Here is a 24,120-nt window from a genome sequence, read left to right as displayed (position 1 = left end):
CTTTACTTTTCGCATTCAATTTATGTTAATTTTTAACATTTTAAGCTAAGTGAACCCCGATTAAAACGAAAGTTCCGATAAAAAGACATTTGGTTTGGTTTTTTTGTATTATTTATTTAATTTTTTGTTTTTTTTTTGTTGGTAATTAAGAAACTGTAATTTCAATAAACTTAAATATTCCACTCATACATCAATCTTTGCCTCTGTTATATGCATACAATTTACGCCTACACCCGGTTTTTAAATTTTATTCATCTGGTTGTTATTTACTCTGTTTCATGAATGTATTGCAGTTTCACAATATTATTATTATTTTTATATGTTTTTTGGGATTCGACTTATTAGCGTTGCGGCAAAAGTGTTTTCATTTATTTAAATATATATATTTTTTGTTTGTTTTTGTTTTTATATTCCTCACATTCATAATATAGCGATAAATTCAATTGCGAAAATATACATTTACTTTTATCATACATACATATGTTCTGTATGTTACCGTTTTGTTGGACAATAATATATATTTTCTTTCAATACACATGCAAAGTTTTCTTGTATTTAAATGAAAAATTTGAATAGTTTTTAGTTCACAATATTTATGTATTTTGATTCGATCTTCATTTAAATTGTTTTGTTAAATATTTCCATTGCTGATTCGCAGGCTGCAATTGTCATAAATTTAAGAAGTCGAAAACTTTTTCGAACTATCAAATTAAAGTGTTAAGAAATTAACGCCAGTTTTTAGGAACAATTAATGGCGGTTAATTTCTTTTTATTTTGGGAAAATATTTTATGGAAACTTGTGCAAAACATTGCGCACAATAAAACTCGTGCCTTTCGCCATGTTGTTGCACATTTTAAAAATTGGATGATTTCATTTCCGGTTATCGGATAATTGCATTTCGTTCGAAAAATTTCATTTGACAGACAGTTGGTTATATGTATGTATTATATGAGTTATGCTTTTCACAATTGTTTATACCAAGAAAAAACAACAAAGAAATTGCAATTGTAGATTTAACCCTTTTGTTTTATGTAAGACATGTATAAAAAATAGCAATGAACAATTATATATTTTCTGTATTTTTCCGTTCTCACCACGTTCCTCTAACAGATATGGTTCCTGATTCATGGGATTTGAACCGATTTCCGCACGTGCATTATATAAATGCAGCCCTGTCTGTGTGTGTTTGTCTGTGTTTGCTTCTGTTTCTTGTTCTTGTAGTGGTTGTGTGTGTGGGGGGAGGTTAAAAAAAAAAACAAAAATCCAAAAAATATGAAAAATTGTAAATTCAAATAAAACATAAAATGGGAAACTAGGTTTTTTTGGTTTTATTTGTTTAGAAAAAGAATTACAAATAATACATAAGTTTTTGTTTTCTCATTTGGTTCGCTTGGTTTTTGCTGTTGTTGTTGCTGTTGCTGTATCTTTTGCATTGTTTCTGTTGCCATACGAAAAAATTAAATAATTAATTTAGACTCTTGCAAAAAACGTATAATAACCGATTATCTCATTTCATTTCTTGTGTATACAGTTAGGAATATTATTTATTTTGTTTGTTTTGTAAGGAGGAAATCCACACGAGGCATCGCCCAGGGTGAACAAATTCGGGGTATCTAGAGTTTGGCCATTTCGATCAGGGGAAATACAACACACACATACAATTACGAATTATCTGCTATATTATTTTTGATTGAAAAACACCGGAAAATCTCCTACCAAACTCCAAGATACACCGCATTCATTCGACACCCTTTCAGCGATGCTGTATTTTTTCTGTATTTCTTAAGCAGTTGCAGTTTGCTACATTTGAGTCAGATCGACCGGCATCTGTCCATACATTTTCACTGACTATATGTATATAGATTGTGGGCTCTATTTGAAACCAGAGCCCGGCTAAAAATTGACCCGTAACAATCGGGGGGGTTAACGGCCTCAAATGCCGGCCCATCGGCCTTAAATGAAGAACTGTGAAGCATCCTGCCTTTCAATTCGTATGTAAATGTCTCAAATGTTAGCGCTTCCTGCCTGCCTGCTTGCTGTTCTCTCTCTCTCTCTCGCCTGGATTATCGTTTCATTTTCAAATTGTTTTTGCTTTGCTGGTTTGCGTTTTTTTTTTTTTATAATATTTGTTTCTCTTTGTTGTTTCTGGTTTTTGTTTGTTTTGTATTACTGAATAATATTTGCATAGTCAAAAAGGAAACATTTGCTTAGTTGTTTGGTTAGTTGTCGCCGCCCTCCTGTGGCTCATCGCCATCGCCTTGGGTGTCCGACGTCCAGAGAGTCAGGTTGTCCCTCAACAGCTGCATGATGAGTGTCGAGTCCTTGTAGGAGTCCTCGTTGAGTGTGTCCAGCTCGGCTATCGCATCATCGAACGCCTACATCATCGTGGTCAAATAAAAATAGTCTTATTAGTATTGATTCTCCAAAAAGGTTTCGAATTAAAGGAAATGTTTTTTTTTTTTTTTTGGCAAGGCGAATGCAAGTTGGTAGAACAAAAGCATTTTCAAATTGGCGTTAGGTTCATCATACATTCATAATTGGCTTCACTAAACAACTTCTTCAAACTAAACTCGAAAGCAAAGTGTGTGTGTAAATCAAAATAAAAATAACCAAAAAGTGTTTTTGTTGACCTTAACGAAATAAAAAACGAAAAGTGTTCACCAGCAAAGGCCGCAAGTAAATTATTTCACAGGCAAAGTTTTTTGGCATTTCTCATGCAGTTCGAGGGGGAAAACTGGGTGGTTGGATATACTTGGCGTTTCAGAAAGTTTGGAATTTCAGTAGAATTACAAAAAAGTCTGTTTGTAAAAAAGAGTTGTTAAAGTTTAGTTCTTTACTTGTTATTGGAGTGGAAAAGTAAGTAGCTTTTACAGTCGAAAAGTTTAACATTTTAATAGTTATTAAAGGGAAATTTGATCGCAGCATTGCTTTTGATGAAACTTTTGAAACGCCTTTGTGTTTAAGTGTATATCTTTCTAAGGGTTAAAGCTCATTTAGTTGGTTTATTAGTCGCTAGATATCTTACTCAGTTTAGTCACAGAACAACAATAAATTGTATCTTTTTCATTGGATGATTAGTATTCGTAAGCGAGCTATTAAGTATACATAGAAGAGACATGTATAAGTTGAACTGAACCTGTTTAGCTAAGTGACAAGCCCTCGCTGGTGAATTGATAATTTCGTAATAGAAGACGGAAAAGTTGAGAGCAAGACCTAATCTGATTGGATGTGTGGGCTGCATTTTGGTTTTTGCAATATCGAACGCCTCCTGATAGGCTTTTTTCGAGTCCTCAACGACGGCTTAACGATTTACACATGATTATGTTGAAAAAGTAAGAAACAAATATATACCAAAATGTTAGATAAACCATTTAAAAAAAAGAAACATAAAAAAATTCTTAAATATCAATGGAGAATGACTTTTTTGGTGTGTGCCTTGCTCGCTGCTTGCCATACATTTCATTTAATCGAGCCAAGTCTCAAGTGTGTTATTAACCTGTTTAGCCAATTGGCAAGCTTTGTCTGGTGAGTTCAAAATCTCATAGTAGAAGACTGAGAAGTTAAGGGCCAGACCCAAACGGATGGGATGTGTTGGCTGCATTTTACCCTTGCTAATGTCAAATGCATCCTGGTAAGCGGTTTGCGAGTCATCGACAACGGCTGTGTTTGCAATAATATTTGTTGTATTGGTTTTTTTTTCATAAAGTTTGTTATTTGTATATTCAAAATGGTAATAGGGTGTTTTTGTGATTGAGTTCCTATCCATGATACTTACTGTTGCGTGCATCTCCTGTGGCAACCTCGGCTAAATACCTGTAATAATCACCCTTCATCTTCAGGTAGAACACCTTGCTCTCGGGATTGCTGGCTTTTGGAATAAGGTATTTGTCCAGAAGTCCCTGTAATCAAAGAGAACAAGCACTTCAATTAATTTCAGCTCGATTACAGCAGCCTCAACCACAGCAATTAACCAAATAAGCTGTTTGCCTTATTGTAAACCCTGTTCTGTATCACATTTTCCATTTAAAAATCCATCAGGCACAAGTTGAGTTTAATCCAACATAAGAACCCCAATCAAAGGAAAACGAATAAGAGGGGGGAAACCCCAAGTTCAACCCTGGCCGTGGTCTATTTTCTGATCAGTGTATGGCAATATATATTCCATATACACACAAGCGAAAACCTCTGTGTGTGGGGGAAAATGGAAAATGTTCATTTTAAAAATAGATTTATTGATTGTAACAAATTTTATATTTCACTAGAGCAAGAAAGAAGAGCAGAAGCAGAAAACTGGGGCCCACCCTCTGGAAAAGCCAACCAACCGACCAACACCCTCCACAGCTGAGCTTGCCAAGGGCGGAGGTCTATATATATATATATAAAAGATATATATATATATTTAGGCGGTTGACAGGTTTGCCCAGCTTCATCACCGTCAATTTAGATGAACACCCAAGTGAGTTGTGGGTATAAAAATAATTAGATGGACCAATTACAACCCCATAAATCCGTCAAAAAGAGACTTGCGCAGACTTGCGGACCATCACTTACCAAAACTTCGTAGCAGATTTCCCTCAGCTCCTTCTCCACACGCTCTCTGTACTCACGGGCGAGCTGCTGTTTTCTAGCGGATGCTTCGGTTTTCTGCTCAATGGAGGAGATGACACGCCACGATGACCTGGTTTGGCCATGTTAAACAAACACAGAAAAAGATAAAGAGGAAACATACAGTTTAGCACTTGAACTCCAATCTATGGTGCGACATTAATCAAACGGTGATTGATCGACTCACCTGCGGGCACCGACCACATTTTTGTAGGCAACGGAGAGTAGGTTTCTTTCCTCATTTGAGAGCTCAACGCCAGTCTCTGTGACGGATTTCATGGCCTGGGCCATGTCATCGTAGCTGTATAGATAACATTTCATTAGTAATTAGAAATTCATCAAATTTTTTGTTAATTAGAATATCAAGCTCAAATAACTCTAGTACCTTAATGCTATCAAAAGGCAATATTCAGACAAACAAATATCTAATAATTGAGTAATAAAAATAACATACAAAACGTATTGTTTATTGTCTTAGACATGACGCTAATTTCAGAAGAGTAAACACTTTCAAATTTGTTATTATTATCTCATGTCAAAATACCAAACGCTTGACAAAGTATGAGTCAGAGTTTAAAGAGTTACTAAGGCACTTTGGACATTCTAATGTTGGTAAACCTTAAATTTAAAGGACTCTTTACTTACCGTTCTGACTGCTCGGCCAATTTAGCCTTCTGGACCAGCTCTTCCTTATCGACTGTCGACATTTTGTTTGATTTTTTTTTTTGGTTACTTCACAAAACTAATAAAATACGCCACACAGTTCGATATGCCGCTCAAAAGTTGCTTACGATGGCTTTCTGCAATAAATTAGAACGTAAACAAGAGTATTAGTGTGTTTTTTAGCTGAGGAGAAATGTAGGTGAGGCTATCACCTATAACTGTTATCTCGGCTAACGGTTCTTGGCAGTTTGCCTTTTACAAACACCTGACTGACTAACAGACTTCTGTTGCGGATTACCTGGCTGTTATTCAGCTGGAATTCCACAGCCAGCCGTTGCTGTTGTTGCACAACACTGCGAATTTTTGTTAGTCAATCATTTGAGTTGAGTGAATTGCCATATAAGTACACAGTACTTACTGGGAGATGATGGACTATATAGGGAATTCATATATCAATCTGAATCCCTTAAAAACTAAGTCCATCAAAACTTTAAAAGGAACTGCAATATAGTCTAAGACATATTTCAAATCACACCCCCATAAACTTTTTAATACCTTTCTGTTGATAAACTACGATTAAAATTTGAATACCTTAGAGCTTAGACCTTGACGATTACTAAGTAATAACATTGACATTCTAAGCATACCCAATATACCCGCAATGCACTTGCTGCGAGTATTCCAGGGTAGGTCGTACGAATTTAGTTTGTTGTCATGCTTCCGCTTGACGAAAGTGTTGAATTTAAAGCTGCGATGAGTCATGGTTTCGCAGCAGGTCTTTATTGACTAATCGCTGACGGAATGGCTAATTTAAAAAGGAAAAAAAAACGTTCACTGGACATGGCCGCACGTGTGACAGCAAATGCAACTATTTGAAGTCCAGTTTATAGATTATGGAAGGCCGAAGGTGGAGAGCGAGTAGAGAGTATCTACTAGATAGATGTGAAAAAAAGACAAGTTCGACAAACAGCGATAAAAATAAACCCATGAATAAAGAGAGAGGGAGAAATGGAGCAAAAGTCGGCTCGCCTTAATGCGTTTTTTATATATTTTTGTGTGTGCGCCAAAGATAGACATTTATGTACGTGCATAAAGACTGTCGGTTTGTATATTTTGTCGTACAGTGACGCACTCAATTATTTGCCCACTCAGTGAACTTCTATCGATTAAACGTGCTGTAATTATTAGAAAACAAAAAACCAGGAAAATATGCGACATTCATTAATGCGCTCACACGTAATCCAATTAGTTTCTTTTCGCGATAGGATCTATCCAAACTTTCAATGTAGGATCAATTTCCGGCTTGGCTGTTCAGGAAAGGGATGTTAGAGGGAAGGAAAATCGATTAATTTCCGCCCGACCTATAGAAAGCTTGAAAGCAAGAACTAAATGGGCCGAGGGGTGAAAATCAGTGTGTGTGTGTGTGGAAATGCATATGGGCGTTGCTGGTATTTTTAGACAACTTGCGCTCTGGACAAAAAACAAACAACATTTTGTTTGCCCGACCGGTGGAAACCTCGAAAAACCAAGCACAAGAATGCCAGCCAACTAATGCAGCCAAGCGATGATTGAAATGGAAAATCTCAACACATCGGCGTCATAAAAGCACCACCGACCATCCTACAAATACCGCATTCAATTGGATTTACAGTCCGGCCTGGCTAACTGCGACCACAACATCTGGCAACTAAAAGGTTGTTTACTTTCATAAAGATCTTAAATTAATATAAATAAACTTCTATGACTCATTTGTTGATATCATAAGCAACATAACTTTAAGTTTAACAAAAGGAATGTTGCGATAAATATATTTATATTCAGTAGTGAAATTTTAAGATGTTTTAAAGTTATATTTTTTAAAGCTGTACTTTGACTCGAGGGCAAGAAGTTTAAGATTAGAATTAAGTGTTGGTTTTTTTTAAACTTATATACTTTAGTTTAGTTAGTTTATAGTTCTCCATGTAGACTAAAATTCAAAATAGTGTATGCTGCGCAGTTATTTGAAAATCAATTAATAGATGTTTGAAACATACATACAAAAAACGCTTTTATTTGTATTGCGATCGACCGCCAAATTGAAAAAGCATTGACCCTTTGTCAAAACAAAGGCGGCGGGGCGTGGCAAGGGGATGTATGGAGGAAGGGGATGGGTGCGGTCTACCAACGCGTTTTTAGGTCAATTGACATGTATTTATTTCTGGTTACTCGAGTAAATGCCAAAACATTAAGCCAGGCGTAACGTAAATTAACGTAACACTCCCCAAAAATGGGCACAAAAATGTTTGGTAGTTTTTCTATCGGATAAATCAAAAGAAACAAACAACAAAAAACTTGTTTCAACCACGCAGATTGCTCATCTGCTTGAATGAATTAATTAGTAAAAGGCTGAAAATACAGGTGGGAGAAGGGGTTCTCCAATGTTTTAGATACGAGTTTAGAGAAGGGTAAAACCCATATGGTTAGGCTAATAATTCCGGGGGCTAAAAAAAACTCTGCAAAATCCATGGTACTTTAAACTTTTATCTGCGCCGGCCGACACAGCATGCGCAGTAGCTTAAGAATATCCCCTCTCCTTCGTAAATACCAAACCCACCTCCCGACGATGTAGAAATTCCTCTACACACACTGTAGATACCGCTACTATACTACGAACTCTACATGGGGCGAAAAAGTTACTAACTTTTTTATGGGGGCTGTGTGCGTGTGCGTTTTGGTTCGCCCCTATATGTATGAGTGAGCTGGTGCGTTCTGGGTGGTGGTGGTGATTGTTGGAGATGGTATTGGTGGGGCCGCCAATCGTGTTTCCAAGTGCGGCGCTACAGAATTATAAAAATAATCGGAAGAAAAGGGGAGCGAAGAGTAAAAGAACGAGCGGGGAGCCCGAGAAAGAGAGCAGGAGAGCTGAGAACGCCGCGACGAAAATGAGAGATTGAAATGTATCTACCACAGGCGGCCGCCAAGTGTGTTGAATTTGGTGAGGGAAACCCACCTAACCGCGTGTCCCCATCCAAGTCGATATATATATTTATATGTATATATCTTTGGCGTACTGTGTGTACATATAGCTGACTATATATGCGTATATATAGAAGTCGGCTATGTCCGCCGCCTACAACTTAACCGATGAACTGCTCATGATGATGATGATGATGATGAGAAATACGAAGCTACAAGCGAATCTCACCGCATCACATACATGCACCAATACTCGGGCAAATCGGGAATGTTCTTTTCTTTCTTTTTTCGTTTTTTTTTTCTTTTTGCACAAATTCACACTTTTTACTTTTTGCGTAGAATTTTTTTTGGCTTTGGATCGATGCCTGATTGAGATATTTCGATTTTCCTGCGGGCCGAAGTATAGATGCATGTAAGTGATTACTCATCGGCGGTTTTACACGTGTTTTTCGTTTTTTTCATCGGATATTTTAGCAATTTTTTCGTTTTATAATTCCAACATTCAAGCACACACACACTGGCAGTCGCAGCACACACATATATATACAAGACACTCTGGGCCAGCAAAAATGTTACTTACATTCTCGATTAACTGAAACTGAAACGACAACGAACACTACCAACGAACGAATGAGAATGACGGACGGCAAAGGTTGCACACATTCGCCGCGCCGCTGTATCTGTGTTTCTGCTCTCTCACACTCGCTCGCACTGCCGCTCTTTCCCCACAAACACACTTGCATGGGGCACATGCGCCGCCGCCAACAGAGAGGGAGCATACGGGAAAGCTGCAGGCGAGAGCGAGAGAGTGCGCGTTTCAGGGTTGCCAACCTGCCGGCTGAAGTAATGTTGCCAGGTGTGCAGGTTAAACTTAAAAACTCAAACTTTGAGATACAATATACTAATTAACAGCCATCTCATAACTTGATGATAAAAAGCTTTATAACGAGTCAGCTTTTATTGTCAAGTCTCCGTATTATCACGATTTATGAAGTAATAGTTTATAGTTCGTTTCCAACCTGTTGAAACTTTCGAGCGCTTATCACGCTGCCAGATTACGCTTTTATCTTGACTTTATGGCCTCCGCAAGGAGGAAACTAATCGGGAGATGTATGCCATTGATAAGGGGGTGGCGGTAAATTGCCTTAATTCTAATTTGGATTTCATTGAATCCGTGAACTCACACGTAAAAACGAGATATCAGCGGCAGTTATGCTCTTTACGAGGGGTGAGCCAAAGGCCGCCAATTATGGGCGTGAAATTAATTAAATTAAGTACTCCGTATTTAAGTTTAAACATTGAGGGCTAATAACAAAAAATATAAAAACAAAAACATTTAATGTATAAAATCTTTAACATGTAGCTAAAAGTTATAAGTTTTCATAGCTCTGTCATGGTAAGAACTTATTTATAGTACTGCGCAAAAATGTTTTTGTTGACCCACAAGTAATATTATAGCTTTACGAATTCTAGGAACAATCAAAATTGATAAGGTTCCAGTTATATATGAATAAAATGTATAAACATTTTTCATTGCAACAGGAAGATAAAAGAAACTAAATAAATACAACAAATTTGTTCTGCCGACATAAATAAAAATAATAATTTTCGTAACTCGTTCGTGACACGAAAATACTTGATTCACGCGCCCATCTCTACTTTTTACTACAGCTCACAAAGAACAAGACGGAGAAAATTACGTCATCGGCGTCCTATTTGCTTGCGGTAATGAAAAATTGCTACGTCCATTGCCGTTTGTAATGGGATTTTCACAATGCGTATATCGCACGCAACCAAAATTATTGAAAGCCCCACGGGCAGTTGGCATCCAATTAGGTGGCCATCGGAATCGATAAAGTGCGTAGGCGCAGTTATTCGGGGAAAATTTTATCCGCCGACAATATGGCGGTCGCAAGCCGACACACGACGCACTAGGTGAAATTACTCACTGTGCCTAGGTTTTTAAGCGTAATTTGAATATTTGCGTATTCCTTAAGCTCACAACACTCGACTTTTAACTGACTTTTTAACAGGCGACAACTTATTAATTAGTTAATTCACCTCTTACGGCTCGGACCTGAAGGTTCTTCTTCTTCTTAACGCGCAGCTGTGTTAGAAAACGTCGGAACTAGGTATAGGGATGGGCCCGCAGGAATTTTCCAACTTGCTCGGTTGAGAATTCCGATACACGAGGGCACTATCGATAGATGGTTAGACACATTTGCCATCTCCATCTGTGCCGCACGTGTTTACGTTGTGTGGGAAATAGTTCTTGGTTTTTAGCACAAAAAAATTTGATATTTAAAAGATACAGACATGCCGCGCTCCAAACGTGATAAGAAAGGTAAGAAATTGGATATTTTTCCATATGGTTTTCCGTACATAATGTGTCTTACTTTCCTACATTTAGTTTCCTTGACCAAAACCGATCGCAAGGGTCTGGCTTGGAAACAGCGAATCGTGGATGACATTCGCTTTTGTGTTGGCAAATACCCAAATATATTTGTTTTTCAAGTCCAGAATATGAGAAATAGTCTTTTGAAGGATTTGCGTCAGGAGTGGAAAAAGAATTCCCGATTTATCTTTGGCAAGAATCGCGTCATGCAGATCGGGTTGGGTCGCACCAAAAGCGAGGAAGTTGAGTCTGATTTGTACAAGGTAAATTATGGTTAATATATATGTAAGAAATATATAAAAAAATAATGATATTTTTATTAGCTCTCCAAGCGCTTGACTGGGCAGGTTGGTCTGCTTTTCACAGACAAGTCCAAGAAAGAAGTTCTCGAATGGGCCGAAAACTACTGGGCGGTGGAGTACGCACGCAGTGGCTTTGTGGCCACTGAAACGGTTACCCTGCCAGCTGGTCCTTTAGAAGAATTTGCCCATTCCATGGAGCCGCATTTGCGATCCCTGGGCCTGCCGACCAAACTAGAAAAGGGAATCGTTACTCTGTACAGTGACTACACCGTTTGCGAAGAAGGCAAAGTACTAACGCCTGAACAGGCGAGAATTCTTAAACTGGTGGGCAAACCCATGGCGAAATTCCGTTTGACCATGAAGTGTTCGTGGACAAAGAGCGACGGTTTCCAGCTGCACGTCGAGGACGATGTGAACGACGATGACCAGGCTGATAGCGCCATGGAAGAGGATGCAGAGGCTGAGGCTATGGAAGCTAACGACGACGATGATGACGAGGAGGATGATGAATAAATTAGTTTTAGGTGTAGATTTAATTTTTTTATGTATATATCAAGTACAGAAAATATACGTATATTTTAAAATTACATTATATATTATCTTACGTTCAACACAGATAATACTTGATTAATATTAGCTTATACTAATAACTAAGTAAACAAAACACTTGAGAAGCATTTGAAATATTGCAGCTAAAACAGAAAAAAGGCACAAAACCTCAGGTTGCATCGTCTGAGAGGATGTAGAGCACCAGAGGCCGTTCATTTTCGCCATCCTCCTCCAGAAGATCGCTATTATTTAGGGAGATATCCTGCGAGGCCGATGCCTCCAGTTCCAAGGCACTCGTGGTGGCACTTAGAAACAGTTCCAGAGGCATTGTCTGTTCGGAAAATTCTCGATTCGAAGAAGGTTCAGTCCTCAGTGCCACTTTTTCATCTCCCTTATCCTCTTCACCGTCTGACAACTCCAACTGTTATTGATCCGTCGAATTTGGCGGGACTGTGCAGCCAGCAGCAATGTGCTCCATCACCTGCTGTTTCAGCTGAGCCACGTGATCCTTGAGGTTCTTTACGATGACCGCCAGATCTACGTTCTCTCCCTTAAGTATTTTGACGCGATCTTCCAGCTTAGAAATGCGCTCAAGCTTACGTTTGCGACACTTGGAGGCGGCCACACGGTTGCGCTGCCTCTTGCGCTCCAGCTTGATCTTCTCCTGTGTTTCCATGTCGATGGGACTGACAGTGGGTGAACCAGCTGGATTGCCGGGTTCCTCTTTAATCACCGAAAAGCCCTCGGTCATGTTGGCGTAGGTGAAGGTTCCTCCGCTGATGCCATTGTTTACTGCCGTCATGACTGCCGCAGTGGTTGTGGGATTGGGAGCGGAGTTAACAGCCGGGAAAGCCTGGGAGTTGGTGTGTAGATTCTGTAGGGCCTCCTCGAATCCCTTGCCGAAGGCCTCCTGTTCGACAGTGACCGGACCCGCTTTGGTTGGAAACACTTTGCCTGGTTGCGGTGTCTGGATCAGGTTGTTGGACATCAGAATATTTTCTATGTCCGGTGTATTTAGGGTTTTCGCCTGAAGATCCGGTGAGTTGATAACCAGTGGGGCGAAGATGCGCTTATTTTTGGCACCTTTGCTATTCAGATCTAAGGTACCCGGGCGCTTGTTGGGATTCGGGGTGGAAGTGCTGAGGTTTGGTGTTTGGAAGTCCAGCGACATGGGTCCAGTGCCTTCTTCTCCGACGGGCTCTGTTTTAGGTACGATCTGCACGGCAGTTACTCCGGAACTGCCAGCATTTGGGTTACTTAAATTCGCAGCTGATACGGGGGTTTTCATGTTTGCCCTGGCTATGACGTCAAACTAATTCGGTTGAACGAAGGAAATGAAAACGGAGAAAAAAACAATCTGATAAAAACTCGTTTCGCTATGAGTCATGCGAATAACTCGCTCTTCTTCTTACTCACCAAAGGGTGGGAACTTTTGGGGTCGCTTAATGCGATAAAATCAAACTGTACTTTTGTGTTTGCTGACTTTTGTTTAACCACGTTTTAGTCACCGGTTTTTTCTGGTTATTTAGTTGCTTTTTTAAATTGATTTTTCACTGTTTATTTTTAACAATATTTATTACGCGTAAGGTTGTTTTCAGAGTGGCTGTTAGAGATGAAACAAAATCGATGGGGTCTTGTAATGTTATCAGTTTTTGAATTATAATCGATAGCTTGGATGTTACTCGACTAAATAGGAGGGTGTATTTGCTAACATGGGCAGCATTGCCACATCATTGACTCCAAACTTGTTTAAAATTTAAATTCAAATACCGTCAGTTATGAATATTAAAAAAAAATAACTGAAAATTGTGCTCTTTAGAAAATGATTTATATTTTATGAGATATTTTATGATAGGTGAAACAAGATTTCCGTTAGTTCTTCATTTCTTTCTTGACACATCCAGAGTACTTTGCAGTAAAAGGTGAGGCAATGGATTTTTTCGGGACTGTGGGGCGACGATAAATTGGAGAAGAAATTCGTTTAGGTGTCTGGATGTCATTAAACTTTCGCTTTTTAGGGACCACACTTTTCACAGACAGATCCATTATGTAGGAAAGACCAGCGAAACCTTGATAAGCATGATTTGGTGGGATGAAATTAAAAGGAAAAGTAAAAACTGACAGACAATGACCAGCTGCCTTAGATCAAATGAAAAAGCATTAATATTTTAGGATATCCCCGATATATTTATTCGACATTTATGATAACTGTATAGCAATAAATATTTTCAAATACGTCTGTTTTTTTTTTTTTATGGTTTTGTTTTGTTTTTGAAACTGTAGCATATACATCAAGTTCAAATATATATATATTCGTTTATGTAAATACATTAATAATATTTTGATTTCGCAACCAAACGTCTTGCTGTTGTTCAGATTGGTATATGCTTGCCCTAAAAGATTTACACATTTATTAAACTCCTTGTATATATTAATAATCACATCTATAGATTTGTTTAGAGCTTTAAATATTTGTCTTAGTTATGTCCATTTATTGTAAGCACGTTGAAACACATTTATGTATATGTTCATCTGTAGACAAGTAATGCGGGGGAGAGAGAAGTCTCTGATAGTTAGTCACTCTGCCAGTGATATACTCGTACATATATAGTTTCTTTTTTTCCTCAGTATAGGCTAAAATCGTTATATATATTATGTATGTGGTATGTAAATGTTAATGGCTTTTTGGGATGTGCCAAGTCGAACCAAATAGAAGCCTTCTAGAAGAATTAGCTGCCAATGTGAGCTCTGCTTTCCACAGAATGTCAAGCAAATTAAATTACTTAAAAAGCTGTTTCTGGATTAATTACTTGTATGTCTTGGTTACGCATATGTATGTAGGTTTCGCTTATGATCACGTTTTTGTACATTTAAACACCCATAAAACGTGCAAATATGTTTCGAAAAATTCCATTTCCATTTTCACACTGAACATTTAAAACGAAATAAATCGGGCCTCCATCCGGGCGTCTACTGCGATGAACTGAATCGAAATTGTATATATATATAATATAGTTGTATCTCTTTAGGTATCTGGTAAACTCTAGTTGGCTGCTGCCGCCTTGCAGGGCAGACAGGAAAATCCATCAAAATATTATGTCTTTATATGCGACGACTATTTAGTTTTGAATCAATCGTTTGATTTTTGCTAGTTCAGCATGGTTTGTTTTTGGTTTTCTTATTGTTTTTTGTTATTTTTTGGGCTCATATTTTTATCTTCTCTCTCTGGGTTGCATTACGTTTTTTCATTTTTTCATTTTCGATTTTTTGTTTTTCTTTTTAAACGCACACAAAAAGACGTTAGGAAAACGCTGGGCGGCAGGTTTGAACAGTCCGCTTATAGCCCAATCTCACGCATTGCCCTGTACAAGCAGGGATTCTTCAAGCACTCTCGAGGACCTAGCTGCCGGCCAGGGGATCCCCGCAGGATCATCAGGATGGAGCGGGCTGCCGACTGGCATTCGTTGCTATCGCCGCAAACGCCATCAGCCTCCGCCAAATATTGATAGTCGCAGGCCACCTGCGAGGCACCCTGAAATGAAATACTTATTTAGTAAGATCCTTTTGAATGCTTTCCTTGCAAAACCACTTACACATAGGTAGCATATCTGGTGAACTCCGCAGAGGGGCAGAAGCTCCTGGTTAATGTCCCCGGAGATGAGATCAACACCTCGACAGCGCTCCGCCATGGACTCAATGATGGGACACTGATTGGAGCCAACGATGTAGTTCTTATTGCCCAGATAGGCATCGTTAAGGGTTTCATAGGGTGCACTGCCCAAACTAAGAGCCTCATCCATGGCATTCGGCTGCTCGGGATAGCGTAAGTAACCACTGCGTTTCCTTTTCTCCATGTCCTTAGGGGGTTTCGAATCTCTGATGGATTAAAAATATAAATTTTAATATTTTATAAATTAATATTCCATAAGAAAACTTACTCCTCCAGTTCATCCGCCTGATCCTTCTTCACGGATTTTTTGGCCAGCCAGTAGTTGGAGTCCAAGGCATTCTCCTCCGATTCCGGTTCGATGGTATTCCGCATGAGATGATTTTCGTTGTCCACTGATCTCCTGAGCTTATCCAATGCCCTGCGCATCTTCTCCAGACTATAAGCAGTTGCCAGGCGGGAAAGGACATGCTCCTTGATCCTGCGGATATCATCCTTGCTGTTAAGACCCTCATGGGCTCCAGTATACTTGATAGTTTCATCGATGATGAAGTCTTCGATGGACTGCAGCTTCTTGTCCATGCTGTCTATTTTCTCGGTATCGAAATCTCGCTTCTTTTTCTCCGCCTCAGAGCTTTCATTATCCTCCTCATCATCGTTATTGGAGCTACTGTCCGTTTCACTGCGTTTCTTGAGATCCCTTTAAAAGAAAAGTAAAAGATTTGGTCCTGGAAAAATCTTTAAAATATTAAACTTACTCATTTTTCAGCGAGGACTTCTTCTTGCGATCCAACCCAAAGTATTGTGACCAATCGATGGACTTCTTGGCTCGGAGCATCAGGTGACCCACAGTGGGAGCATGCAGGTGCTTAGGTTCATTTCCACTGGCAGCAGCACGTTTCTTCTTCCGACGTCGCTCCTCCGCATCCTCAGCCTCCTGATCCCCTTCGCCATCTTCCTCGTCGAACTCGTCGTGGTCATCCTCATCGGAACTCTCCTCACCCTCCTCATCATGCTCATCTGCTTCCGGATCTTCAACATTCTCACCATGGGCATGATCACTGCGTTTTCGATGATGATATTCGGGTGACATTCCCGGGACATGACCACCATGATGACCGGCATGACCGCCATGCTGTACCATTTCACCAGCGCCAGGGGGAGCAGATGTTGAGGTTTCCTTTGGCGTGACATTTACCCTCTGGAAGTTGATCTCCAGACGCATGTCACCCAAGGCGGTGGCAGTGGCTGGTGGGGATTCAGATGGAAGATGGGTTGTCACCTTGGGCTGGTCATCTGCCGATCGCTTGCGTTTCTCTTCATTATGTGATTGGGTTTCGCTGGGCTTGCCAAAAAGCTCACTTAGCTCCTGGGCCACTCGCTCATCGGTTCTGCCAAGAGGAGTTTCAGGATTGGTATTGCTTGTGCTCCTCTTAGCCACCGGGAAACGCTTCCTCTTATCACCATTGTATGGCAACCATGGGAGAACTGGGTAGGAACGCTTCTTCTGCATCAACAGGTAGTAGGGTGGCACTCGCATTCGTTTCTTCTGCTCAAAGAGTTCAGCGTCTTGGTTTTCTGGTTCCTGTTGGTTTTTGGCCTGGTCCAGGTGACGCCACCACTGGCGTACTGCATCTCGGTCCCTGGCCTCTTCGATCTCCCGCAGGAACTGCTCTGTCAGCTCATTGTGTGCGGGCTCTGCATTCAAAGGCTGGTGCTCACGTTCACGGAAAGCCGACGGTACGGGTCCATCTGAAAGTGATTGGGTGGGAAATGGATATCATTATGGGAAATGGATTGGTTATATAATTCACAGAATTTGTAAGTAATTTTTACATGTTTTAAGCAACTTAATAATATTTTAAAACTTAAATATATTTCTCAATAAATTATACCTATAAAACATGGCTTTAAACTTAATAGATATCTTGATTTTCGACCATTTGTTTTCCCAATCAATGAGCAATGACTTAACTTTGACCTTGGCAAAACCAGAAAACGGTCTAAAAACTGTCGATAAATCTTGGCCGTCTATGTGTGTGTGTGTGTGGAGGACATGCATCAAGTTGTTGGGCCGGCCATTAAATCAAATGACAGGAAGACAGGCAGGATCTGTCGGTTCTGAGGGGCTTCCAGCTGATTGCATTCATCATCGGGACTCTGGAGTGAACCAACCAACGACGAACAGCCATCATCCCACTCACCACTCACAAGTTAATCGGAGCTAAGTGGTTTTAGCCTGCCCATTGTTGGCCTTATCCACTCCATGCTCTCTCCCCACTGCCATCATACGACGCCTCAAGTGGACACATGCTTGGAAGAACTACACACTCCACAGTTTGGGTCAGTATAATAGCACTTAAGGATTAGGGAGCCATAAATTATTTTCGGCAATTCGCATTCAAAAGTAGGCACTTGAGTAAGGTGCTAAAATTTGTCCATTTGTGCGGGTTTTCAATCAGGATTTGGTTAAAAGGAAGGGCTATCGTAATGCAGAGGCATTTTCTTAAGAGATTTAGAAAAATTTAAGATTTAATATTAAGCTTACTATATAAAATATTTACATGATGTGATTATTAAACTACATGACTCTAATCTAAGTTTTCTAGATTTTTGATTAATTTATAGTGCGGTGCTATTTAAAGGACCTTCATAGTGAGTATCCATTACATAGTGCGTGCTTTTCTGGGCTGTGGCTTTTACTTACCGAACTGCTCGTCACGTTCCCGAAATGAGGAGAAGCGCTTTCTCTTCTCATCGGCCAGCTGAAGATTATTTGGGACCAAATCTCCACCATCTTCGAATCCTAGACCCAAGCCCAGACCCAACCCCAAGCCCAGATTGTGATCCGAATCGTAGTTATCCTCGTCGCGTTCTAAGTACTTGCCAAGTGCCTTATTAACTCGATGGCGATTCCGATTCCTATTCTTGCCAAATAAATCGCCATCTGTGCAGGTTGGGTTGGGTGTTGGTGATTGTGGGGGGGATTATTTAGGTTTTGGTGTGCCCGAAAGAGAAAAAGAAAAGGAAAACGAGTAAAACTAACAACGGTACATGTGACTTTCGTGAGTGGGGAAAGAAATCCGGAAAATCTGTGCTTAGGTTTCGACTATCCAAGGCACGTGCACTCCACATGCGGGTTTCCCGCTTCCCACTTTGACTTCCACCATCTGCCCATGATGGATATCACTTTCAGATCTCAGCCACGACTTGAATTTATATAATCTGAACATGCAGTTGACAGCCCATCCTAAGGTTTTAGGCACATAAATCTAATAATAATAATAATAATTTGGGTGTATCTGAGTTTTGGCTTATGGATAAAGATTGCATCACTGAGCAGATGAATTCGTTAGATACAAAATGTGACATGGGTATCTCATAAGTAGAAGAGTTTCTAGTATATTTAAAGTGCTTTCATCATGATTTATCTAGAAGATATAACCCTTAATCTATTAATTATCCAACTACACAGTACACCTTTTACTCGAAACAAGTTAATTAATCAACAAATACCAGGAAGTCTTAAAATATTGATAAACTACCAAGTAAATAAGAGAGCTCTTGCCTTGCCTTCACTTCAAGGTTAATCAAAGTTCAAATTTCTTGGGGGAATTTTTTCTTGATTAACTTACTCCAGCTAACGTGTGCGCAAAGGTTAAGGTCTCAGTCTTTTCCCTTAGGGATATCAATTTCCTGGTAAGATTTAACCACGGCCGCCCTCTGTACTCACCTTCATCCCAGTCATCCAAATTGGTTGGCATTGGTGGGGAATTCAGTGGGTATTTGGCCGCCTCCCGACGATGCAGTTCATCCACGGCTGCCTGCAGCGAAAATGCGGCTGTGCGCTGTGGTATTGCTTGGATGGACTGCACCACCACCGCCAGCAGCACCGCCACCGCAATGGCACCACTGGGGCCTACAAATTGGTTGGCCATTGATTTGCTAGCAGTTGCCTTTCTCTCTGTCACTGGAATTGGGTTTTAAATCTGTAAGAAAGTGTGGGAATTAAGGATTTATACGATGCAAATTAAGCAAATTTTCTACTTTATGAGTTATTTTAGAGGACTATGAAGACTATTAAAACATTTTCTCGAAACAAAAAGGGTTATAGCTTTATTTAAAACACCATTAAATTGATAAAAACTTTTCTTCAGCGAGCAAAAACAAAAGAAAAAGAAAACCAAAACTTGGGTTAGAGGATAACCAGTTAAACGCTTGAAAAAAATGGCATTAAAATGGTTTTTAATGCTCGACACGTTTCCGACAGGTGCGTAAAAAACTTTTAATTACATTTGCACTTTAAAGCGAGGTCCTTGCTGTGCACATATATATATATATATATGTGTGTGTGTGTGTGTGTGTGTGTGTGTGTGTGTGTGTGTGTGTGTGTGGGTGGGGTACTTCTCTTAGTATCTGTATGAGTATGTATCAGTTGTCACCTTTTCGCGGTCACTTGATGGCGTGTGAAATTCCATATTTCCTCGCTTAATTATGCAAACGAGCAGCAGCGGCAGCAGTAAGAACAGCAGGTACCCCAAAAATTTGGGGCTTTAGCCTGCACAAAAGGTATTTGAATAATCCGGCCATCACAGCTGACTAACTAATGAAGTAAATCCCACAGCCTCATGCATATACAAAAGGAGGACCCAGGAACAATATCTATATAAATCAATAAAATTCCAAAAGTGCCAGCATGCTTGAAGGAGGCGAAAACTTCATCGGAGGTCTTGTTCTTTAGCTTTCACCATTAAAACTCCCACTCTGACTTTCAGCATTCTTGGCCGTTGACAAAAGCCAAAGCTGACAATTATGGGCAAGTTGAATTGCTGCCCGGATGCCAACTGCCATTGAAATGCTCATCCCATTTGTATTCCTACGCATCTCTACTTCTCTTCTTTTACGGGTTTTTATGGTGGCGCACATAAGTATGCTACGCATTTCTAAGAAAAAAATATATGACTTGGAAGGAAAATATATGGTAATCACATCGCGTCTCCAACTACCTACTTGGCTCCATAGTTCTTCCCACTTATCTCGTACCTGTAGAAGCTACGCTTTGCTTTTCATTTTTCCTACCCATTAAATGTCAAGGCAGCCGTCGCTTTTCATTCCGCTTTTTCCCTTTTAGCTTTCCCAGCGCTGTTTTCTCTCTATGGCCACTCCTGCTCTGATGAAGAACCTTATTTGCGTCTCGCCTGCAGCTGTTGGTTCAATTCAGCCCCTTTTCATTGTATTATTGCTGCTTGGCTGGCTTTTGTCTAAGAAAACGAGTCCCCTAGTTGTTGATGTTGATGTTAGTGTTGATGTTTTTCTGTGTCTGTGCTCTGGCTGTAATCCAGATTAAACGCAGCTGCATAGAGCAGATTCCACCACCCATTCAATTGCAATGGGGTTTTGTAAAAAAACATAAAAACTTGGACTTGTTGCTTGGGGTGATGCAGTTCTCCAAGAACAATCTTACAAAACATTTCAATTGTAAAAAGAAATTAAGTTAAGTTACTCTGTTTTTGCCTTGAACTTAGATTGTTTTTCAACTTTTAAGTACCCCAACTTAACTAACATTTAGAGTATAGTTTCTTGTCTGACATAAGATCTTAATTAACAATATTCTGCGAAGTTTAATTTATTTAATAAGAACATTCTAACCAACAGAGTCTGTGCTGGTAGACTGGCATCCATGGCGTATGATTAATGTAAATGCTCTGCCTTTAAAGCCACATCTTTAAATTAATAAATTAATTTATGCTCACACTAAACGACTGCTTTTATGTTCAATTCCAGGAAATGTAGGAATATATAAGGGTTAGGGAACCACATCTTGTATGGCGCACGGGGCGTATGGTTAATATTGATTGATGTCGCTGTCGTCTTAGGTTTTGCAACATCAAACGAAGTCAGTGGTAATAATTTATTGAGTTTCAATGGAGCAGGGCTCTCTCTCTGTTCATACTGCTACCCGCCAATCAGATTTCCAGACCGAACAAATGCGACCCAGCAGGGCATTTAAATTAGCGTCCTAATTGAATTTGTCGCAGCAACCATGGATACTACGGCTATTGCTCTATATATATACATACAAACATATATAATCAGGACTGTTTTTTGCGCCAGAGATCCTTTTATAGTTTTTTTTTTGGTGAAAATTGGGGCAAATTGAATCGGGCTTTTTGGCCGGCGACTAAGTGAATGTGAATGCATTCTGTCGGCAGAGGAAGCGGCTAATTAGGGGGCCGGGAAAAGCTTTTTCTGGCTTCAAATATTTAAAGCCAACAAAGGAGATGTCCTGTCCTCGGGCAAGTTACCAACTTGTTACCCAAGTCTTCTTTTCCTTTTTTTTTTTGCGCCAGCGTCTCTGTGTGTGTATGTATCAGTTAGTCAGGGAGGTATGCCCGAGGTATTTTGTCAACAGGCCAGCAAACAATTCATCAGTACCATTGTCCAATTAGAGAAGACAAAAAGTGTTGCAAATAAATTGTACGCAATTATTTCGGCTCTGGTTTAACCCTCTTCACATACAAATATAACAATATATATATATACGCCCACACCAGCGAAATCAATGGGAATGGAAATTCCTGTGTAACATTTGCGTAATTTTTCCCCCCTCTCGGTACACACAAACACTGGCCGAAAAGTTTGCACTTTTCTCAACTCACTTGGTTTGGTTTGACGATTGTTTTTTGTTGTTTTACCCGACGTTCGAGTGCAGTTTTCCGTGCGAATTTTTCACTTTCTTTTTTTGCCAGACACTTTTCACAACATGGCGTCACGCCTACGCCAGCAAAACACTAAAGGAAACGCTCGTCACTGCCAGCCAGTTGTCACTGTACCCACCTCTGTGCTCAGCCAAGGCGGAACCAAGAGTGTCGGCCAGTCTCTGGAGCTTCCATGTTTTATACAGGACCCGCGAGGACCGAAGGCGCACGAAGCTTGGCGAGAGTTTGGCGCTCGTGTATATGTGTGTGTGTGGGAGGTGGGAAATTGGGGAAATGGAAAGAGAGAAAGCTTTCAGCTGCAGCCAAGCTTCGCTCAGAAGGACACTGTAAAAAATTGTCTTCGTTATGAGATAAAAAATCAAGTAGGCTTTGAAATCTTTAACATCTCATTTGAGGTTATCACCATTTTTGGAACTCCTAGAATATTAGTATTGAAATTTATTTCGAACTGGTTGCATTGTAAATTTGTGTAGTGTTTGCTAAGTTAACCTATTGAATATGGGTGCCTGTGTACAATTCTTAGTGGGCATAATTGCCGCTTTTGGTGCCTTTTGTCTGGGTGCTGTGATCGGATGGTCGGGACCTGTGGAAGATGAGGTCATGAAAAACGGGGCCTACGACTTTGTACCGGACACAACGGAATGGGGTCTGACGGGATCTCTGATGACACTGGGAGCAGCATTCTCATGCATTCCGGTGGGAATACTTATTGGAAAGATTGGAAGGAAAGTCACAATGCTCGGTCTATTGCCACCATTCTTTATCGGTTGGATGCTCATTACGATGGCGGTGCACATATCAATGTTGCTGGTCGGTCGCTTCGTTGTGGGATTTTGTGGCGGAGCATTCTGTGTGGCAAGTCCCATGTACACCACAGAAATCAGCCAGGTTCAGTATCGCGGGATCATGGGATGCTTCTTTCAGTTATTCATCGTCAATGGGATTCTGTATGCCTTCATTGTTGGTGCCTTCGCAAAGTGTTTTGTCTTCAATGTTGCCTGCGCCGTTTTGCCCGTTATATATTTCTTGATGTTCATGTGGATGCCGGAATCACCAGTATATCTGGCCCAAAAGGGCAAAATTGAGAAAGCGGAGAAATCATTGAAATTTCTGCGTGGCAAAGATGAAGATGTGAGTGGCGAACTGAAGGAAATGGTGGCAGAGGCTCAAAAGGAGAAGGAGAAAGCTGGAAAACTTCTTTGCCGAAGGGTTACACTCAAGGGCCTCTTCCTATCCATTGCACTGATGGTGTTCCAGCAGCTTACCGGCATCAATGCGATTATGTTCTATTCGACATTTATTTTCCATTCGGCTGGATCATCATTGGAGCCTCGATTCTGTACGATTATCATTGGTGTGGTGCAGGTAATTTGTACATTCATCTCGATCTTATTGATCGAAAGACTAGGCCGTAAGATACTGTTAATGATTTCGGCCTTTTTGATGGGTATGAGCACCTTGATCATGGCATGTTATTTCGGCTTTATGAAATCCTACGGCATCGGTTGGCTAGCCCTCATGGCTGTCAGTATCTTTATCATCGGCTTCTCATTGGGCTTTGGTCCTGTTCCCTGGCTCATGATGGCCGAGCTATTTGCCGAGGACGTTAAGGCATTGGCAGGATCAATAGCCGGCACGACGAATTGGGTTTGTGCTTTCATTGTTACCCTATTGTTCCCTGTGTTAAACGTACATATTGGCGCTGCTGCATGTTTTGCAATTTTCTTTGGCTTTGCGTTGACAGCCTTCTTCTTCATACTCTTTCTCATCCCCGAAACCAAGGGCAAGACGCTTAACGAGATCCAGGCCAAGTTGGGGGAGAAGAAGGAGTAGAGGTCTTTGGAACAAGATATAAATCCACAGTCAAGACTTTTTCACGAATGGACTTTAAATTTATATATAAATTTTCAGAAATAATAACTATGTAAATTATGTACTCGTATTTTGGATAATGTTAAATGTAATGGAAAATTTTCTATAAGGAAACACCTGTAAAATGTCTTTATTCTAACTTATTTAATCTCCTAAAGTTGCCACCTGTTGACTGTGCCTTAAAAAAATGCTGACTTACCATTCTAGATAGACTTAATCCTTGCAGATCCTACAACCAGGACTCTAGTAGCTCTAAGACTCAACCTCACTGCACCGAAACCAAAAACGAACTGCAAATGTTTTGGCTTTTCAACCAAACTAAATGCACTTCGATGTGGGATGCAATCGTGGAGTAAATAACAAAAATAGACTCAGGTAAATGGACAAAAGCT

General features: G+C 40.1%; 5 protein-coding genes across 11 annotated transcripts; 2 read left to right on the top strand and 3 right to left on the bottom strand.

The window, feature by feature from the left end:
• Nucleotides 1–1,470: 1,470 nt before the first annotated feature.
• LOC108104821 (14-3-3 protein zeta) lies at nucleotides 1,471–10,359 on the bottom strand. 4 transcript variants are annotated; one of them, XM_017211106.2, is made up of 7 exons: nucleotides 10,286–10,359; nucleotides 5,252–5,406; nucleotides 4,794–4,907; nucleotides 4,553–4,679; nucleotides 3,777–3,900; nucleotides 3,498–3,661; nucleotides 1,471–2,376 (listed from the first exon to the last, which is right to left on the bottom strand). In XM_017211106.2, the coding sequence occupies exons 2-7, from the start codon at nucleotides 5,311–5,313 to the stop codon at nucleotides 2,221–2,223; spliced, it is 747 nt and encodes a 248-aa protein (XP_017066595.1). In that variant the 5' UTR covers nucleotides 5,314–5,406; nucleotides 10,286–10,359; the 3' UTR covers nucleotides 1,471–2,220. The 4 variants fall into 4 exon arrangements, with proteins under 4 accessions (XP_017066595.1, XP_017066596.1, XP_017066597.1 ...); XM_017211107.2 differs by lacking the exon at nucleotides 10,286–10,359 and adding an exon at nucleotides 10,174–10,189; XM_017211108.2 differs by lacking the exons at nucleotides 3,498–3,661; nucleotides 10,286–10,359 and adding exons at nucleotides 3,138–3,301; nucleotides 8,805–8,933.
• Nucleotides 10,360–10,436: 77 nt separating this feature from the next.
• LOC108104820 (mRNA turnover protein 4 homolog) lies at nucleotides 10,437–11,497 on the top strand. Its single transcript, XM_017211104.2, has 3 exons — nucleotides 10,437–10,568; nucleotides 10,635–10,882; nucleotides 10,943–11,497. Exons 1-3 carry the CDS (start codon nucleotides 10,541–10,543, stop codon nucleotides 11,432–11,434), a joined length of 768 nt encoding a protein of 255 aa, XP_017066593.1. The 5' UTR covers nucleotides 10,437–10,540; the 3' UTR covers nucleotides 11,435–11,497.
• On the bottom strand, nucleotides 11,498–13,094 carry LOC108104819 (transcription factor AP-1). Its single transcript, XM_017211103.2, is given in 2 exon segments — nucleotides 11,498–12,782; nucleotides 12,887–13,094. A coding segment is annotated over 1 exon segment (1,119 nt). The 5' UTR covers nucleotides 12,759–12,782; nucleotides 12,887–13,094; the 3' UTR covers nucleotides 11,498–11,639.
• A 542-nt stretch (nucleotides 13,095–13,636) lies between these two features.
• On the bottom strand, nucleotides 13,637–24,007 carry LOC108104836. 4 transcript variants are annotated; one of them, XM_017211141.2, is made up of 7 exons: nucleotides 23,928–24,007; nucleotides 18,871–19,126; nucleotides 17,845–18,084; nucleotides 15,896–16,889; nucleotides 15,409–15,837; nucleotides 15,064–15,346; nucleotides 13,637–15,002 (listed from the first exon to the last, which is right to left on the bottom strand). In XM_017211141.2, the coding sequence occupies exons 2-7, from the start codon at nucleotides 19,073–19,075 to the stop codon at nucleotides 14,808–14,810; spliced, it is 2,346 nt and encodes a 781-aa protein (XP_017066630.1). In that variant the 5' UTR covers nucleotides 19,076–19,126; nucleotides 23,928–24,007; the 3' UTR covers nucleotides 13,637–14,807. The 4 variants fall into 4 exon arrangements, with proteins under 4 accessions (XP_017066630.1, XP_017066629.1, XP_017066631.1 ...); XM_017211140.2 differs by lacking the exon at nucleotides 23,928–24,007 and adding an exon at nucleotides 21,797–21,999; XM_017211142.2 differs by lacking the exon at nucleotides 23,928–24,007 and adding an exon at nucleotides 21,975–21,993.
• Nucleotides 22,212–23,842, top strand: LOC108104838 (facilitated trehalose transporter Tret1-2 homolog). The gene has a single exon (XM_017211144.2). The coding sequence runs from the start codon at nucleotides 22,355–22,357 to the stop codon at nucleotides 23,687–23,689; it is 1,335 nt and encodes a 444-aa protein (XP_017066633.1). The 5' UTR covers nucleotides 22,212–22,354; the 3' UTR covers nucleotides 23,690–23,842.
• Nucleotides 24,008–24,120: the final 113 nt, after the last annotated feature.

This window comes from Drosophila eugracilis, unplaced genomic scaffold (assembly GCF_018153835.1).
Source record: "Drosophila eugracilis isolate 14026-0451.02 unplaced genomic scaffold, ASM1815383v1 contig_1765, whole genome shotgun sequence".
Lineage (NCBI taxonomy): Eukaryota > Metazoa > Arthropoda > Insecta > Diptera > Drosophilidae > Drosophila > Drosophila eugracilis.
This window is presented reverse-complemented; position numbering and strand designations above follow the sequence as displayed.